Raw genomic sequence first — 20,489 nt, 5'->3', positions numbered from 1 at the left:
ACAGGGGCTCCCTCTCTCTAGTGCTGCTCACTAAGGGATCGAGCCCCCAGGCAAGCCGAAGTCAGTAAGGCTGGGGACTTTCCACCCTTCCTAAGGGGTAAGTCACCCTTTGTAAATAGCGTGGTTTGTATTTCGGTTACGGAACAAATGACAAATTCGAAGATAATTTGTATTTTTCCTAACCATACAAACCTTAGCTATTTACACATATGTGCCCGCCATCCCTGACCCCCAAGTCAAGTCCTACCTCTAAGTGAAGTGAAGCAAGTCACCGGTGTGTGGAGGGGGGGAGGGGTAGCAAGCTACCCTTCCCCACCCCCCGCTAACTAGCGCTGGGGTAATTAACCCTCGTTAAAAACTATTGGCTCGTCATTTCAGCTGCGCTAAAAGTAAAACCCTTTGTAAATAGCTAAGGTTTGTATGGTTAGGAAAAATACAAATTATCTTCGAATTTGTCATATTTCAAGTAATTTGTATTTTTCCTAACAGTACTTACCTCGAACTACTTTCGGGTTATGGCCCGCCCAGCCTTCCCCCGAGTGCCTTACAGGAGTTCGAATGTATAGTTATCAAAGCTTACTGACGACCGAGACCTAGGTCCATGCTCTCGCACTCTGATCCTGGTCGCCTCAGGGCGAGTATCCATCCGCCACGGAGGGACCCCACTAGAGAAAACGGATATAAGGGGAAACTACTAAAAAATCTGGTCGGTTGGGAGGAGAATCCCAGATACTCCTAAGAAAGTAGTTCGAGGTAAGTACTGTTAGGAAAAATACAAATTACTTAGAATTTGTGATATTTACTGTCTTCATTCAACGGGGAAATCTTTTGTTTTATCTGTATACAGTATATCTGCTTACAGCACAACCAGCTATTTGAGTTGTTCCCAAACTAACAAACCTTATTTTTAAATATTAAACTTAGCCGGTGAATATATAATAGCTGACGTCTCGGACGGCTCGACAGAAACACAAAAACTCGCGAGCGATCGCCATGAAGGTTGCGGGTGTGCCCACCAGCGCCGACTATCGGTCAGATACCGCATATACATGTAAACAGCTCCAGTTCTTCTCTGTCGGTCTTGTCGACAAGTTGATTCCGCTCGCTGTTGACCTGGAGTTTTCGTCATTCTTGGTGAAGTACTTCTTTTTGGTTGTGAGCTTTCGCAGTGACAGGTGTTTTTCTCTTCAATTAAAACTCTTGAACCCTTTTTTGGATAGCGTTTATTGTTGATGACTTTGGATTTGTTTTGGATTTTCTTGGTCTTTTCAAAATGGCTGACCCTTCTCCTATCCCTGGACCTAAATTTCGTAAATGTAATGCTAGGGATTGTAACAAACGTCTTCCCAAGGCCTCTCTCGACCCACATACCGTGTGTTCTAATTGCCGGGGTAAAACCTGCCAATTAGGAGATCGGTGTGATGAGTGCGTGGTCCTTTCGGAATTCGACTGGCTAGAGTTTGATAAGTATTCTCGTAAGCTTGAGAGAGATAGGGTGAGGAGAAGCTCCTCTAGGTCGTTGGATTTTTCCTCCTTCCATGCCCCTGAACCTAATCCTTCCCCTGTAGTAGTTGTTCCTGAACCCTCTACTAGCACTCATGAACCATCCATGCGGGATATGTTGCTTGCCATTCAAGCTTTGGGCGAGAGAGTTGAGTCCTTAGCATCGGACCGTAATCAACTCATGGCGGATGTGAATGTGTTAAAGTGTCAGAGTGCCAAATCAGAAAATCGTGGGGATAAAGTGATTAGTGCGCAAAGTGTTTTTAGTGTTGCGACCGAGGGTTCGTCTGTTCGTGCTTGTCGTTCTCCTAGTCCGAGACCTCTTTCAGGCTCCCCTGCACCAGGGAGAAGTAATGTCGTAGGACTTAAGGGGACGAGAGGCTTTAACCAACGAACAGACGTTCCCTCTATGGTATCGGGCGTGTCTCGTCAAGATCGCCCCTACCATAAGACGAGCGAGGCTGTTTTCTCCTCGTCATCCGAAGGCTTCTCGCAAAAGAAACCTTGGAGCAAAGTTTCTAGACCCTTAAAGCGGAAGTCAGTCCCTTCAGGACAGGTCCAGCGTCCTGGCTGTAGCCATTGGGACAGCTCTGACCCTTTGCAGTCGTCGGAAGACTGTTCGCCGATTAAACGAAAGCGTAACACGGGCTCCGAGAGTCTCAGTAAAGGCAATGTTTTGCCGTCACAGACGTTACCATCGTCTCGGCCCGTACCGACTCCCGTTGATCCTAAATGGGTTGTTGTGCAGGATATGCAGAATAAGCTTGCCTCCCTTATGGAGGAGTATACCGTTGAGCAGGTTCACGATGATCCTCGCCGTTACGCTGATCGAGACCCTGGCCGTCAGCCGCCCAAACGAGCCTTTACTTATGAAGCGTGATGTCGGTAGTTTGTCACGTCAGTCACGTGACTTGGAGCCTCACTTGCTGCAGTCCCGTGTTGACTTTCAGCCGCTGCCGCAGTCTCGTGTTGACGTTCAGCCGCTTCCGCAGTCTCGTGTTGACGTTCAGGACGTTCGCCAACCAGCTCAGTTGCCTTGTTTTGACGTTGAGCGTCAAGCACCGCAGTCAAGGGTTGTTTTGACTGCTCAATCTAGGCAGTCAAGGCAGTCTCGACTTGACGTCGAGCGTCCTTCCGCTCCTGTTGTTGTTGCTGGTCAGTCCTTTCAGCAGTTACATGACGTAGCTTCCTTGACTGCTACTGCTGCTCCTTTGCGTGTGGACTTTGCTTGTCAAGCATTGCCACAGCGGCAGGTCTCTCCCTTGCTTGAGACTCATCAATTGTCGGACAAGGTTCCTTCAGATGAGGATGTTGCTGATCCTCCGCCTACTGATAATCCTTTGGATGTTTTATGAGACGTTGAAGAGCTTAAGGCTGCGCAACCTTCTATGGACTTTAAGAAAATCATGATGATTTTTAAGGATCTTTTCCCAGACCATTTTGTTACCTCTGCTCCTCGTTCGCCTCCGTCAGAGTTTGCGCTAGGCATAGCTGCTGCGAAGCCTTCTTTTACTAAGCTAGTGCTCTCTCACTCTTCTAAGAGGGCTTTACGTTTGCTAGGCGACTGGTTGGTTACCAGGAGGAGTTTGGGGAAGACGGCCTTTGCCTTCCCTCCTTTTAAACTAGCTTCTAGAGCGAGCGTCTGGTATGACACGGGAGAAGTTCTCGGCTTGGGAGTCCCTGCCGCTGCCCATGGTGACTTCTCAAAGCCTCGTAGACTCTCCCCGTCGCCTGGCCATGAGACGCTCTAAAGTTTGTTGGTCCTCCTCGGACCTTGACCATTTCCTTAAAAGGGTTTACAGGGCCTTCGAAGTTTTTAACTTTTTAGATTGGTCTTTAGGAGCATTAAGCAGGAAGATCTCGTCTGCCGACCAGGATGTTTTCGTGCTTATTATGTCTTGTATGGACAAAGCCATCCGCGATGGCTCCAATGAGCTCGCCGCCACCTTTACGTCTGGAGTCCTGAAGAAGAGAGAAACCCTTTGCTCTTTCCTTTCAGCAGGAGTTACTCCCTGTCAAAGGTCGGAGCTTCTCTTTGCCCCCTTATCAGCTGCCTTGTTTCCTCAACAGCTGATCAAGGACATTGCGGCTTCGCTTGTACAGAAGGATACACATGACCTGATGGCTACTTCTGCTCGCAAGGGAGCTCCTTCTTCGTCTTATGTTGTGAGGCCCAGGATCGATACCCCAGCGACTAGGTTTATCCCGCCCTTTCGTGGCAGAGCCCCCAGCAGGGGAGGCGGTCGTGCCGAGGGAAAAAGAGGCAAGAGGAGAGGATCCAAGTCCTCCCGTGGCAGAGTCTGACTGCCCACGTCCTCAGACAGCGGTAGGGGCCAGACTGAACAGCTTCTGGCAGGCCTGGGAGAAGAGGGGTGCAGACCAAGAGTCGGTGTTGTTGCTCAAGTAGGGGTACAAAATACCTTTTGTACGCAGACCTCCTCTGGTAACAGTTCCTCTAGACCTCTCTCCCAGGTATCGAGAGGAGTCAAGAAGACAAGCTCTACATCAGCAGGTGTCTCTGTTGCTAGAGAAGGGAGTGGTGGTGAAAGTCTCGGACCTTCAATCACCGGGATTTTACAACCGTCTCTTCCTAGTCCCAAAGCATACGGGAGGTTGGAGGCCAGTGCTGGACGTCAGTGCGCTCAACGTTTTTGTTATAAAAACAAAATTTACGATGGAGACCACGAAGTCCGTCCTAGCAGCGGTCAGAGAGGGAGACTGGATGGTCTCTCTCGACCTGCAGGATGCGTACTTCCACATTCCTATTCACCCAGATTCTCAACTGTACCTGAGGTTTGTTTACAGGAATGTGGTGTACCAGTTTCGAGCACTGTGCTTCGGCCTCAGCCCTGCTCCTCTCGTGTTTACGAGGCTCATGAGGAATGTGGCAAAATTCCTTCATTTATCGGGAATTCGAGCCTCCCTGTACTTGGACGACTGGCTTCTCAGAGCATCGTCCCGTCATCGCTGTCTGCAGGACCTTCACTGGACGTTGGGTCTGGCAAAGGAGTTGGGACTGTTGGTGAACTTAGAAAAGTCTCAACTGAATCCATCCCAGACGATTCTCTATTTGGGGATGGAGATTCGCAGTCTAGTTTTTCGGGCTTTTCCGTCTGCCACCCGGATAGAGCAAGCCCTGCTCAAAGTCCGCCTCATGCTGAAAAAAGACCGTTGCTCAGTAAGAGGTTGGATGAGCCTCTTAGGGACTCTGTCATCCCTGGAGCAATTTGTCTCACTAGGGAGACTTCACCTTCGCCCTCTCCAGTTCCATCTAGACTCACACTGGAACAAGAACAAGACTTTAGAAGCTGTGTCAATCCCGGTCTCCGAGCCAGTAAAAGCATGCCTGAACTGGTGGGACAGCAACATAAGTCTGCGAGAGGGTCTGTCCCTGGCAGTCAAGAACCCAAACCACGTGTTGTTCTCAGACGCGTCGGATTTGGGTTGGGGAGCGACTCTGGACGGTCGGGAATGTTCGGGTCTTTGGACGTCGGATCAGAAGAGCATGCACATCAACGGCAAGGAGCTGTTAGCGGTTCACTTGGCCTTGATGAGTTTCGAGAGCATTCTTCGAAACAAAGTGGTAGAGGTCAATTCGGACAACACCACAGCATTGGCGTACATCTCCAAGCAAGGAGGCACTCACTCCCACACACTGTTCGTCATCGCAAGGGACCTCCTCGTCTGGTCAAAAAATCGAGGCATCTCCCTGTTGACAAGATTCATCCAGGGGGACTTGAACGTCTTGGCAGACTGTCTCAGTCGGAGAGGTCAGGTGATCCCCACAGAATGGACCCTCCACAAGGACGTTTGCAAGAGTCTTTGGGTGACTTGGGGTCAACCCTCCATAGACCTCTTTGCCACCTCGTTGACCAAAAGGCTCCCGACCTATTGCTCTCCAGTCCCAGATCCAGAGGCGACCCACATAGATGCGTTTCTACTGGACTGGTCTCACCTGGACGCATACGCATTCCCACCGTTCAAGATCATCAACAAGGTACTGCAGAAGTTCGCCTCTCACGAAGGGACAAGGTTGACGTTGGTTGCTCCCCTCTGGCCCGCGAGAGAGTGGTTCACAGAGGTACTTCAATGGCTGGTAGACGTTCCAAGGAGTCTTCCTCTAAGGATGGATCTCTTACGGCAGCCCCACGTAAGGGATCTTCATCAAAGCCTCCCCGCGCTTCGTCTGACTGCCTTCAGACTATCGAAAGACTCTCAAGAGCTCGAGGTTTTTCGAAGGAGGCAGCCAGAGCGATTGCGAGAGCTAGGAGAGCTTCTACCATCAAGGTATACCAGTCGAAGTGGGAAGTCTTTAGAGACTGGTGCAAGTCATCATCCATTTCCTCTTCCAGTACCTCTGTAGCCCAAATTGCAGACTTTCTCCTACATCTGAGAAATGTTCGCTCTCTCTCAGCGCCCACTATTAAGGGCTACAGGCGCATGTTGGCTTCTGTATTCAGACATAGAGGCTTAGATCTTTCCAATAATAAAGATCTCCAAGATCTCCTTAAGTCCTTCGAGACCTCTAAGGAGCGTCGTATGGCAACTCCTGGGTGGAACTTAGACGTGGTCCTAAGGTTCCTAATGTCCGACAGGTTTGAGCCATTACATTCAGCCTCCCTGAAGGATCTCGCCCTCAAGACGCTTTTCTTAGTGTGCTTGGCTTCGGCTAAAAGGGTCAGTGAGATCCATGCCTTCATTAGGAACATCGGCTTTTCTACAGATAAAGCCACATGTTCACTTCAGTTTGGTTTCTTGGCCAAAAATGAACTGCCTTCTCGTCCTTGGCCTAAGTCGTTTGATATACCTTGCCTGTCAGAGATCGTAGGCAACGAGCTTGAAAGAGTACTGTGTCCAGTTAGAGCTCTTAAGTTTTATTTAGCTCGTACCAAATCCTTACGAGGTGGATCTGAGACCTTGTGGTGCTCAGTTAAAAAGCCATCATTGCCTATGTCTAAAAATGCTTTATCGTATTTTATTAGATTTTTAATCCGAGAGGCTCATTCTCACTTGAGTGAAAAAGATCGTTGCTTGCTTAAGGTCAAGACGCACGAAGTAAGAGCTACTGTATAGCAACTTCCGTGGCCTTTAAGCAAAACAGATCTCTGCGAAGTATTATGGACGCGACCTTTTGGAGAAGCAAGTCGGTATTCGCTTCATTTTACTTAAAAGATGTCCAGACTCTTTATGAGGACTGCTACACACTGGGTCCATTCGTTGCAGCAAGTGCAGTAGTGGGTGAGGGTTCTACCACTACATTCCCTTAATTCCAATATCCTTTTAATCTTTCTCTTGAAATGTTTTTACAGTAATCTTGTTTTGGGTTGTACAGCAGGCTAAGAAGCTTTTCGCATCCTTTTTGATTTGGCGGGTGGTCAAATATCATTTCTTGAGAGCGCCCAGATTAAGGGTTTTGATGAGGTCCTGTTGTATGGGTTGCCGCCCTGGATATAACAGCTCCTGGGAGTCTTTCAGCATCCTGAGAGGATGGCTGGGCTTCGTGAGGAAAGCGGACTAACAAGGCAGAGTAATCGTCAGAGTCAGCTTCCTTACCAGGTACCTATATTTATTTGGGTTTTGTTATGATATAACTGTCAAAAACTCTAAGCATATACGCCTTTATTGTATTAATACTGGTCTCTACCCACCACCATGGGTGTGAATCAGCTATTATATATTCACCGGCTAAGTTTGATATTTAAAGATGATATTTTGATTATAAAATAAATTTTTGATTATACTTACCCGGTGAATATATAAATTAAAGGCCCTCCCTTCCTCCCCGATAGAGACCCAGCGGAATGAGAAGAACTGGAGCTGTTTACATGTATATGCGGTATCTGACCGATAGTCGGCGCTGGTGGGCACACCCGCAACCTTCATGGCGATCGCTCGCGAGTTTTTGTGTTTCTGTCGAGCCGTCCGAGACGTCAGCTATTATATATTCACCGGGTAAGTATATTCAAAAATTTATTTTATAATCAAAATATCATATTATTTAAGTAGATATACTTTCGGTGAAGCTGGAAGGTAGCCATTAGCCTATAAGTGGGAGGTGGCAATCCTACCTACCACTGTAGTGGCTTGGTAGAGGGTGCCTGGGGGTTACCTAGCCACCTATATCTACTCGCACATGGGTGAACTACGTTGCCTTTTTCTTCTGGCTTGTAGAGAGTGAATTTCTCCTCTCTCTTCTCTGTAAGGTTTAGCCATTGGACATTGCTTATGCTTATTGCTTTTTATTTTTCAGGTGTGACTGCTCTTCTTCTTGGACGGTCCTATGCGAACCTGTCCTGGTCACTAGGGTGCCCATTATGGCACTTTCATGTCGTTGATTGAGACTTTACCCTCAGTTTGTGTTTCCAACCTGTAGGGGGCATCGTTGTGAGCAGGGTTCACCCTGTGATGAGTGTAGGGAGTGGCTTGCCTCCCAGTAGGAGAAATTTGTGTGATGCAGGAAGAAGGCCAAGCATGATCTTTCTTCCCCAGGGGCTTCCGTTGGGGCTAAAAGACTGCAAGCTTCTTCTTCGTGCACCCTTAAATCTCTACCTGAAACTCCTTGCTAGCCTTTCTCTTGGGGGAGATAGAGTAGGAGCGCAGACCGTATAACTCTCTGGCAACCTCGTGGTACTCGGGGGGGGGGGGGGGGGGATTGTTGCTTCGCCTAGTGGAGCATCCTCTCCTTTAGCTGCCGGGGAGCTATTTTCCCATGCAGATGTGTTGCAGCCCTGGCCGTGTTTGGTGTTTTTGCTCCCCCTTCGAAGGAGGCGCTGCTGCAATTCCTTCAGCGTGGTGCTAGGAAGGACCCTTCGCCAGAGGCTTCTGCATCCTTTGCCCTGGACGTTTGTGAGGTTCATCTTTCGTAACACGCATGGACAAGGTTGTTGCTCTTGTTCACCCCTCCAACGACCTCCTGCCGACCAATAGCCCTCTTGCCATCCTGGGACATTGTCGTCTCCTAACCTTTAGTCCCTCGTTTCTCCCCACAGAAATGGTTCCAGCTTGCGTGCTAACCTCCTGCCTGCTGCAGGCACAGATGATCTTCAAGCTGTCAGCGTTCCATCTGCTAGCCAATCGCAAGGACGAGACTGTCCATCTCCTCGTCCTTCAGGGCGATCTACTTCAAGACGTCATTCTCGACGATCCGAAGATTATATAGGAGGTCACAGATCATTATGATCTCGGCGCTCTTCCTCTCGAAGGCATTTTAACTTTAGAGGTTTACGCTCACGAAACTGCATGTTATCATTGTCTCGGCGCTCTTTATCTAGAATGCGTTTTGACTCCCGAGCTGAAAGGTCACAATCTCTAGCTAAAGACCACTATTATTATTATTTATTTTTTATTTATTATTATTATTATTATTATTATTAATATTATTGTTATTATTATTATTATTATTAATTATCATCATTATTATTATTATTTTTATTTATTTGTTATTTATTATTTATTTAATATTTGTATTTGTATTTTATTTTTTTATTTTATTTTATTTTTTTTAATTTAATTTAATTTTTTTTTTTTCACTAAGCTACAACCCTAGTTGGGAAAGCAGGATGCTAATAGTCCAAGGACTCCAATGGGAAAAATAGCCCAGTGAGGAAAGGAAACAAGGAAAAATTAAATATTCTAAGAAAAGCAACATTGAAACAAATATTTTCTATATAAACTATAGAAAATTTAACAAAACTGGAGGAAGAGAATTAACATAGAATTGTGTGCCTGAGTGTACCCTCAAGCAAGAGAACTCTAACCCAAGACAGTGGAAAACCATGGTACAGAGGTCATGGCACTACCTAAGACTAAGAGAAAAATGGTTTTATTTTGGAGTGTCCTTCTCCTAGAAAAGCTGCTTACTATAGCTAAAGAGTCTCTTCTATCCTTACCAAGAGAAAAGTGACCTCTGATCAATTAGTGTAGTAGTTAAACCCTTGGGTAAAAAAAATTGTTTGGTAATCTCAGTGTTGTCAGGTGTATGAGGACAGGAGAATGTGTAAAGAATAGGCCAGACTATTCGGTGTATGTGTAGGCAAAGGGAAAATAAACCGTAACCAGAAATAAGGATCTAATGTAGAACTGTTTAGTCAGTCAAAGGACCCCATAACTCTAGTGGTAGTATCTCAACGGGTGGCTGGTGCTCTGACCATCTTGATCACGAGGGCTGTACTCACGGTCACGAGGGCGATGCTCACGGTCACATGGTCAATGATTGTGATCACGAGGGCGACGTTCACGATCACGAGGGCGACGTTCACGATCGGGAGGGCGACGTTCACGATCGGGAGGGCGACGTTCACGATCAGGAGGGCGACGTTCACGATCGGGAGGGCGACGTTCACGATCGGGAGGGCGACGTTCACGATCATGAGGGCAACGTTTACAAGGGCAGCGCTCACGATCACACGGTCAACGATCGCAATCACGATCACGCGGTCAACGATCGCGATCACGATCACGCGGTCAACGATCGTGATCACGATCACGCGGTCAACGATCGCGATCACGAGGGCGACGTTCACGATCATGAGGGCGACGTTCACGATCATGAGGGCGACGCTAACGATCGTGACCAAGGCACTCGAAACGTTCTAGATGTTCACGATTACAGGGACAACGTTCACAATCACGAACAGAACGTTCTCGATTGCGAACTGTGCTTTCACCATCAAGATCTAGGTGTTCCTCCTCACGAGGAAAAGGTAGGCGCTCGCGCTCAACATTTGCGGGGTGCTCTACTACTTGAACCTCTCCTCAACGACCTTCAAACGGATAAGGACTTCCTGATGAACAATTCTCAGAAAGGCATCTTGTTAATCTACCCCCAGATCCCTTTGCTACCTGGGGCGCTTTAGCTAAGCGATTGCCTTCGAGATGCTCTCCAATGTGTTCCATTGTGGTGAGACACTCTCCGCTTCGGGTTGGCCAAGTACCGAGGCCCTCATCTTCACCTCTAGCTAGTGTGAGTGGTTCTCCAGCGCCATAGGAGCCCTTAGGCGCTTCTACTCGTGAATCACGCCCTTTAACGTGAGAATCGCACCCATTGACGCGGGAATCTTGCCATTTCACGTGTGAATTGGCTGTTCCCGTGAGCATTTCATGAGTTGAGGTTCCGGAATCACGAGTGATTGCAGACCCAAGACATTTGCCGCCGCCTCCTGCAGAAGCTACTTTTAGCGGTAGGTCGATTCCCTTCCCTGAAGGGTTTAGGGAATCCAAAAATAAGTTTGCCAATGTTCCAATTTCATCCGATCGACCTCTTTGCCCATGAAAAAAAAGACTCTGCGGAAACCCCAGACTTCTTGAGATGAGGCAAGCTTCCTTCTTGGTTCGATACTCTGGTAACCAGCCTGCAATAGTTCTTGGGTGTGACTTTTCCACTGCCGCAGCCTCGACTGGTCCAGGTCAAGGCTACCCCAAGGATTCCTTTGGAGAGTTCGGAGTTGGGTTCATCCTCCATAGTGGTCTTGATCCTAGGAGGAAATCTGCCCTAGGTAGTAAAACTCTTCTCCAAAGCACAGCAGTCTTCTTGAACCAGACTGAGTGCTGAGGAAAGAGCATTTTCCTCTGCGGAGGGATTTTAAGGACTCAAAGACTATGCAGAAGAACGCCAGGACAAGGGAATCTCGTAGACCGGAGATGGATAGAAGATCCCGAGGTGGGTCCCTCTCGCGACATAGCTGTTGACTTTGACCTACACCAGACTCCTATGGATGAGAGATTGGAGGTAGATTATGGCTTGGATATGGACGAAGAATACCTCTCAAGGGTAGCGAGTCCAAATTTTCTCTCTGAACAGGTGCGTAAGGAGTCGGAACATGCTTTCTGGGAGGTCCTGGCTTGTATGAGGACAGAGACAAGCTGTCCAATCCTGGTACTACCTCCCAGGAAGGTAAGGACATGGTTCTGGACCAACAGTTTGGGACCCAAAGACCCCCAAGACCAGTGCAATATTGCTATGGTCAAAGGGACTGACAGCAGCGAGGAGGAAAGCTCTCTCTCAGATAGCAGGAACTTATAGTTCCTTGAAGGCAGTTTCCTCATCAAGATCTCTCCCACTTCCTTTCATACTCCAAAGGAAGTACTGTACTACAAGATCGAGAACAAACCCCACTCGACCCTGACTCTCGACCCCTCAGTAGTCTCTCTTACTAGGGGACTTCAGACTTGCTCTCTTTTCGGTTTCCAGCTACAAAAGTCAACAAATAGTCACGTTTCTCATAAAATAAATACAATACAGTATAAGGAGATTGCAAATGTTGTTTTGCTTACTGTATTAAATTATATGATATTGCTTTATTATAGTATTTCTTTACCTTAATACAGTATATGAACTTCTGATACAGTATCTGAGATTTGATTTCAGTTGGATTTGTGTTTGTATCTCTGAATGTTTGCATGTTGAGGACCTTCTGTATTCCTAGTTTGCTGATTTACTTATAAGACCAGAAAGGTAATAAATTTTTGAGACTAAAATCCCTTAGTGAAATCATTAGGTACGAAAGTTCCGGTATATGAAAAATTAATTTTATTAAATGACATACAAAGATTTTTTTCACCTCGTGTAAAAACACTCGAGGATCAGGATATGGAACTAAATTTGCACAGCTGCCAAAAATTTTAAAATTTGCGCACCGCATGGTTGTTCAACCTTAAACTCGCCACCATCGTCTTGCTCTTTTATTGGTCTGCCTCTGCCAGTGTCACTCGACCATTTCATTTCAGCATTCGCCATCTTTTAGATTGAATTTATGGTGGTGATTTTGATTTCATACTTTAGTTTTTGTGTTGCTTTATTCAAGCTGTAAGTCTATACCCATGGGTCCCAAGGGTGTTGCTGATGTTCAAGGAAGGAAGAGGCAAAATTGATGTTTCACACATTTCAGTGGAACTGTTCTCCCACAATGGGAGGACCACATGATCTCGAAATGATCCAGGCTTTAATACAGGAGTTTCATCAACATTTTCCGGGGGATATAACCAAGGACATAACCAAGCATCCAGTGCTCTTTTCCTGTCATAAGTCCTAGCTGGTTTAAGGATGGGCTTAGGTTGAGTAATAGTTCTTGTAGGATGGTGATTTTTCCTTTGTCATCAGGACTTGTTACAATCCCGAGACAAAAGGTATGATGCGACTATTGCAGTCGCCCCATATGAGTCACCATCACTACTAGAACCAGAACTCTCACAGACTTCAGAGGAAGTTGAACTATTATCCGCAAGTCCTGGACCATTCAGAGTCTTACAGGTTCAGGACCCTTTGTATACCAGAGAAATTACCTCCTAAGATAGACTGGAGGTTCAAGCCAGGCCATTAACTGAATATGGTGAGCTTTTACCAGTTCACGATCAGGCAGTCTCTGCAGCTCATAGGTGACCTTATTCTTTTGTACCTTAGTAACAAGGAATACCCCCTTAAACCTAGGGGTGAGTGTGTTCGACAGAAAGTGTCCCAAATGGTGCACCTTCTTAAGAACCAGAGGATCCTCCTTAAACAGTTTGTACCGAGGATATCCTTCAGCCCATGGGTCTCTCGTTTCTGCTGACAGCAATGGCATACTATTAACATCCTGAGCACATTTCAGTATGTTCTCAGCTAGAGTACAGCCAATCTCAGTGTGGTGGGAATGGTTGTTGCTGAGAATTGCTCGGGATAAGTACTGGTCCCATTTCCAAGATTCCCCAGAAATCACCCTCAGTAACTCACCACTGCACCATTACTAGAATGAAAAGTGGCAGTGATGAAGAAAGTACGTAATTAAATTTAGAAAATACAAAATGTAAAGTAAAAAAAAAAAAAATACAAATTCAGAAAAAGGCAAATAAAAGAAATTTAATTATAAGTTTACAGTAAAGTTGGGTTAATATTTCCTGCTATTTATTAATGTGCTTCCTAAAGTTAAGTGTTTGTTTTTGTCACTTGTTAACGTTTTCTCTCGTTTGTCAACCTCCTCCTACCACCCCACTACTTTGCTCTCGGACATTGCCTCACTCCAGAGGTAAGGGTCCACATATTTGTTACTGTATTTTTACTGTTTTGCTCTAGTTATAAATTATTTTACTGGTTACTATCAGTTATTATTTAATTATCCAAATGATTTTACAGTATTGTATTTTATTGTTTAGGGTAGTTTAGCTTTCTTATAATCATTTGATGTTGTGTTTATGTAGGACCTGGAATGAATTAGGCTATTTACATGTAAAAGGCGACTCACAACACAAAAAGAATCGTGGTACGAAGGCCACTACGGAACCAATTAATTTTGTGTTGTGAGGCATTACTGTATTTTTTCTTCAGAACTAGGTTTTACAGTACAACTGATGCTAAAGTATTTTTAAGATTTAATTTTATGGTATATTACTATCGTGTTTTTGTTTTTTCTTTCCAGCTGATGACACAAACACTGGTCTAGTTATTCTAATCGATAACATTATTAGCATAAAGTCTCCAGATGATATCCAGATTTCAAAAGTAGCTGTTGAACTAAAGAGTGCTGTTAAGATTATTGATGATATGCAGTAAGTACAATTTTTTTTTTTTTTTTTCATATGTATAAATCCAATAGTTTATTTTGCCAAGTTGATTTCTAAAGGGCAATAGTGTTATGGACTTGGACTATAGAAAAAGGAAAGATAGCGAGTCTTCCTAAAAGCTGCTGACTTGCTCTATATTTATACACCTAAATCCATCATCCAAATTTCTTGTAAGTGGGTGTCACTGAATGTATATCTTCAGTCTGTACAGTATAAAAATTTATTTTGGTAGTGGAATCATTAGACATAGTATGCAAGTTTGCCCATACATTTAGTATGATGTTCATATTACCCTTACTCTTGGAGCTCGGTTTATTGACATTTATTATTATTATTATTATTTTTATTATCAATTGTTAATTGTTCCGTAACCGAAATACAAACCACGCTATTTACAAAGGGTTATTACTTTTAGTGTAGCTGAAATGGCGAGCCATTAGAATTTAACGAGGGTGTATTACCCCCGCGCTAGTTAGCGGGGGGGGGGGGGGTAGGGGAGTGGTAGCTAGCTACCCCTCCTCCCCCTCACACACACGTGAATACTCACTTTAACTTTTGGCTCGGACTGTGACAGACGTCTCTGTCTTGGTCCTCGCTTGGCAGCCATTGTCTGTTTTGTCTTTACTTAATCGCTTACTTTTCTTTTACTCAATATATATGTAAACATGTTTTCATGTTTGTATATATATTTGAGTATAGAAATAAGTAAGTTTCCTTTTCAGATGTGTGTGTGTAGTGTACGATATCTACGTGGAGGCCTCGGCAGTTAGGCCACCATGGCGTATTTTATGGGTGGCGATCGAGTTTGACTTATGTCTTTCTCTCTCTCTCTCTCTTGAGGTCGTTCACCCTTTTACTACGTGTTACTACGCCCTTGTAGCCTAGCTTCCTTTCCGTGTGGGGGGTTGCTACGTCGTACGTTTGTATCAGTTAGTTATGAATCAAATTGTAGTTGTTTTTTTTTTGTTTTTTCAGCTTGTAGAACGATTCCTTTCGGGGTTTTCGTTCTTTCTTTAGTGTTCATTCATTTTTAAATTACATAATTACATAGTTACATAATTATAATTGTTATAATTCTGTTTTGGTTACAGCTCTCCTTCCGCGAGTGTAAGTGGTTGTGAGGGCACGTGCCTGTTGTGTAATTCTTGTTCCTTTCCCTCGGGATTCCTCTTCGGAGCCTTCCCGTGGGAATGAATGTGTACTAATATTATTTGTTTTATTTTTTTACAGTTACCGATCTAGTTCGTTTCTGTAATATAGCAACGGTGTGAGCTGTCTGGTTGAGTCCTGGGGATTCGGCTGTTGCTGCCTCCCCCCTTGTATTTTCGTCAGGGGCGTGTCTCCTTCTACTGGTAGTACTCCCGTGTCGACGGACAGCTCTCCAGTTCATTTTAGAACAGTCAGGAGGCTTGCCTCCTTGGGCGGATAACTTTCCTTCCGAGGGAAGTTTTTTCCTGTCCAGGCTTGAGTTTTTCCCCTTTTGGGGGGTTCTTCTCTTGCCTTTTTTTTGTACAACTATGCTCTTGGTGCTGAGCGGTCGCACCTGCAGTTTCGCTCAAGGGGCTGGGCAACTGCAGGAGCTCCTCTTCGGAGGATTGCTCCTTTTAGGTCACTAGCTGACCAGTCTCTTCCATGAAGTGTTTCTCTTTCGTTCGCGAGAGAGTACACTCATAGAGACTCCTCTTCGGAGGTTTCTTCTGTTGCTGTTGCTGTTGGCCTCCCTCGCCGTAAGGCCCTCCGTCCGCCTCGTCGTAAGGGCCTCTCATCTCCCTTTAAGGGTGCTTGAGGCGCCCTTTTGGATCTCCGTTTGCAGCCTACAACTCCTTTTTTCTCGATCTTCCACCTTGGTGCAGATGGACAGCAGTCTGATCTCGTCTTCCGACGGGCAACGGTCTTCCCGACGGACAACGGTCTGCCCGACGGACAACGGTCTTCCGACGGACATCAGTCTCCCGGCGGACAACGATCCCTTCGGGGCAAAGGGTTGCCCCCACGGGGGTTCTTCCCTTGCGTGTCAGGGTTTCCCTGCGCGCCCTTCTGCTCATCAGCGCTCTCCTGTTCGTCAGCGCTTTCAAGATGATCTTCCCTGCGGTTCCTGTTACGTGCCCTGTGCGCCCACGTTCGCCCTCGCGATCTAGAACTTCGGTTCAGGTCGGGGTCAAGGACTCTTCTTCTTTGCGCAGGCTTCCACGCGTAGCCTTCTGCTCGTCAGCGATCATCAGCTCGTCAGCGATCATCAGCTCGTCAGCGATCATCAGCTCGTCAGCGATCATCAGCTCGCCAGCGATCATCAGCTCGTCAGCGATCATCAGCTCGCCAGCGATCATCAGCTCGCCAGCGATCATCAGCTCGCCAGCGATCATCAGCTCGCCCACGTGTGTTACAACTAGCAGGCCAACGTTCTCCAACACTTCTGAAGGAACATGGTTCGCCAGCTACTAGCTCACCTGCGCATGCTGATCGCCATCGCGCGACCCTCAACTGCGGATGCTGATCGCCATCGCGCGACCCTCAACTGCGGATGCTGATCGCCATCGCGAGACCCTCAACTGCGGATGCTGATCGCCATCGCGCGACCCTCAACTGCGGATGCTGATCGCCATCGCGCGACCCTCAACTGCGGATGCTGATCGCCATCGCGCGACCCTGCATGATCGCCCGCTTAGGCATGCTGCTCCTCATCGCACAACCCTGCACGATCGCCCGCTTACGCATGCTGCTCCTCATCGCACAACCCTGAACGATCGCCCTCCTGCGGATGCTGATCACCATCGCACCCTTTCACGCGATCATTCACCTGCGCATGCTGCTCGCCATCGCACAACCCTGCACGATCGCCCGCTTAGGCATGCTGCTCCTCATCGCACAACCCTGCACGATCGCCCGCTTACGCATGCTGCTCCTCATCGCACAACCCTGAACGATCGCCCTCCTGCGGATGCTGATCACCATCGCACCCTTTCACGCGATCATTCACCTGCGCATGCTGCTCGCCATCGCACAACCCTGCACGATCGCCCGCTTACGCATGCTGCTCCTCATCGCACAACCCTGCACGATCGCCCGCTTACGCATGCTGCTCCTCATCGCACAACCCTGAACGATCGCCCTCCTGCGGATGCTGCTCCTCATCACACAACCCTGAACGATCGCCCTCCTGCGGATGCTGATCACCATCGCACCCTTTCACGCGATCTTTCACCTGCGCATGCTGCTCGCCATCGCACAACCCTGCACGATCGCCCGCTTACGCATGCTGCTCCTCATCGCACAACCCTGAACGATCGCCCTCCTGTGGATGCTGATCACCATCGCACCCTTTCACGCGATCATTCACCTGCGCATGCTGCTCGCCATCGCACAACCCTGCACGATTGCCCGCTTACGCATGCTGCTCCTCATCGCACAACCCTGAACGCTCGCCCTCTTGCGGATGCTGATCACCATCGCACCCTATCACGCGATCATTCACCTACACATGCTGCTCGCCATCGCTTACCATCACGCGGTCATTATTGCCAGCGATCTTCTTCACCTACGCGGCAGCACGATCCCTCGCCGTCACGCCATCGCTTGCGTTCGTCGCCTCGGACACGTGTTCATTTACCTGCCCACCCTCACGCCCACTCGCCTGCGCGCCCGCGCGACCGCTCGCCTGCGCGCGCGACCGCTCGCCCGCGCGCGACCGTTCGCCCGCGCGCACGACCGCTCGCCCGCGCGACCGCTCGCGCGCGCGCCCGCGCGACCATTCGCCCTCGCGACCATTCGCCCTCGCGCGACCATATTTCGCGGCGAATTCCACAGCCGGTGGTAGCAGCAAGGATGCGTGCTCCTAGACGGCACTCGGGATCACCTCCATCCAAGCACAGGTTGGTAGTGCAGGATGAAGACAGGACAGTACAGCATTCTTCCCCACCTTCTTTTCAGGCAGGTACCGTCGGGTCCACTCCAAAAGGATCGCCCGATCCCTTTCACCTTAGCGAGGATTTCGGACTCCGTGTCCTTGGAGCAGCAGACCTGGTTTGGTCCGCTGGCACGGGCGTTAATGAGGGTTATGAAACCAGCACTCGCCGGCCAGGGTAACAAACCAGCGGCTGTCTCTCCTACGCTGAAGAGAAAGAGAGGAGTGGACTTCGTGGTGACTTCCCCCAGGGCAAAGTTGGTTCCCAGGAGGTCGGTCTCGAGGGTCCCCTCTCCTGCACGAGTACTCTCTCCTTCTCCCGCCCTGGAAGGATTTTTGGCGGGGGGGGGGGGGGGGTGCTTTCCGTTCAAGATTGCTCCATCGGACAAGGGGTGACTGCTTACCTCTTCCTCTGGGAGCTTACCAGGTTCCTTCCCTCTTCGATTACGGCCCGAGGTTTGGTTCAAGGAAGCTACAGGAAGATCAAGGGTACTTTCCTCCTCTCGAGCTCAGACACCTTGGCCTTTCGTCGTTAAGTATCTACTTGCGGACAAGCTCGATGTTGTACCATCTGGACGCGCTGACTGAAGGCTTCCTTCGGGTGTCTCATCTGTGGAGGTCGACGACCTCAGACACCCTTCCATCCTTGAGAAGAGTTTTGTCTGTGCCCAAGGACAGAGACTTAGACAGCTGCTGTGTGGAGTAAATCGACTTCCGGTTTCACTCCTCCAAGGCGCTTTCTTCCAGACTCTGCAGGGCTCCAGTGCCCTTTCTTTCAACCACGTCGGCCTAAGTTATCGGCTACGACAACTGGGACAAGGTGTCCAATTGCAGTTTCCTCCTGTCAGGAACAGATGGCACGGGAGACTCCCCCGGGGGGGCATAGTCCTAAAAGGAGTTCACGAACTCTAGGATTGCAGGTTTTTTCGCTGGGAGGATGCTTAAGGTTACTCATCCGAATGACAGCTTCCCGATGCCCATTCCCGCACAATCTTTGTGAGTAGCCAAGGATATTGCGCCTGCCTTCTCTGTCAGCGAATTCAGTGTCTCTGAACCTCTATGCCATAGCGTCAGCAGAGTTGCCCGGTTGGGCAGAATGATCCATACCTTAGGCGAAGGTCTTCCTTAGGATCATCGACGGCTTCACCACCGGCCCCCTCAGTCGATCCTTTCTTGTAAGGAAGGATCTGAGAGGGGATGTCCATAGTCGACCTCTCAGCCCTGATCAAGTTTGTCGAATAAACTTCGGCCAGCGTAGACCAGCAGAATCGATCAGACTGGTAACGAGGCGACAGGACTCCTTTAACCCTGGATCGGAAGGACGGGTACTTTCAGTTTCCATTCCATCCATCTTCCAGGGTGCTCGTCGAATTCAGCCTAGACTGCAAGTATTCCTGCTTATGATGCAGTGTGGCTATCCTGCCGTGGCATAGCAGGTTTGTTTCCCCAGAGAACTCTCCCTGCCTTCCTCTTGGCCGCTCAGGTGCAGGCTTCCGCCTCCTCTGCTGTTTGGAGGGCTGGTCAACTCCGGTAGGCTCGGGTTTCGACCTTCTTCAGCGCCGGGACAAGCTTCCGGATGCTGACCATGAGTGTGGGCTCATGGTATTTTGCTTGGAGCCTTCTCTTCCTCTGCCTCAACATCTGGAGTATCTGGCCATGATATTGAGTCAACCGCCTTACCACATTGGAAACCCCGCTTCTCGTCCGTCCAGCGAGGTTAAGCAACGTCGGTACTTGGATGGGTGACCACCTGGGGACGCCAGATTCTGTTACCGCATCCTCCGAGCCTTCCTTTCAGTTGACTGTGGCAAGACTGAGGAGAGTCGCAGTACCTGTTCTCAGTCAAGCAGAGCTTTCAGCCCTACCTTGGAACGTTTCCTAGTTCTTCTTTCCTCATTGACCCGTCTATAGTACGAACGGTCGCCTCAGGATAAGTTCCATGTGGGGCGATCCAAGTTCCGGTGGCTTCAGGCAATGTTTAACCGGACTCCCTGGCCCTATGGGACCAGCGGAACTATTAAACCTGCAATGGGTGTTGACCTATGGAGCCTCTTGATGGTAGTGGATATTCTTGTCTTTTCCCTACATTCTTGATGCGGTTCTCGGACTCGTCAAAGGAAAGGGGGGGGGGGCATGTTCCGGTCCAGGCCTATGGTCAAGACCTGAAGGATACCTCTCCATCATTCAGGCAGGCTTAAGGGCCTTAGTCTGGCCCCTCTTCAGATCCTACAGCTCCTGCCAAGTCGCCCCGTTGCGCGTCAACTTCATTCTAACCAGCAGGGGACGCATTTTCACACCTTCACATCTTGCAGTAGAGATACCGGGATGATTGAGATTCTCTCAATTCCACCATCGGCTCTCTCATTCCAGGCAGGGGAATGTTTCTCTCAGACTATCCGAGCAGAGCCTCATAGAGAGAGTGTACCTAGGGGTCTTTGACCTTGGGTAACCAGCAAGTGCTGGTCTGGGGGACCTGATCGCGACACCTTGGAACCTCAAGCTTCCACTAGTCTTCCCCCCAGTCTCAGACCCCGAGACTCTGGCAAGATGC

The 20,489-nt window shown here is 48.3% G+C and overlaps 1 protein-coding gene across 1 annotated transcript in view; it reads left to right on the top strand.

Annotated features, from left to right (window-relative positions):
- LOC137650067 (CBP80/20-dependent translation initiation factor-like) overlaps nt 1-20,489 on the top strand; it is a 167,294-nt gene that overhangs the window by 17,885 nt on the left and 128,920 nt on the right. Inside the window, exon 3 of the mRNA XM_068383122.1 lies at nt 13,893-14,022. Within this exon, the coding sequence (XP_068239223.1) occupies nt 13,893-14,022 (130 nt within the window). The remainder of the gene's footprint in view (nt 1-13,892; nt 14,023-20,489) is intronic.

Source organism: Palaemon carinicauda, chromosome 11 (assembly GCF_036898095.1).
Source record: "Palaemon carinicauda isolate YSFRI2023 chromosome 11, ASM3689809v2, whole genome shotgun sequence".
Lineage (NCBI taxonomy): Eukaryota > Metazoa > Arthropoda > Malacostraca > Decapoda > Palaemonidae > Palaemon > Palaemon carinicauda.
This window is presented reverse-complemented; position numbering and strand designations above follow the sequence as displayed.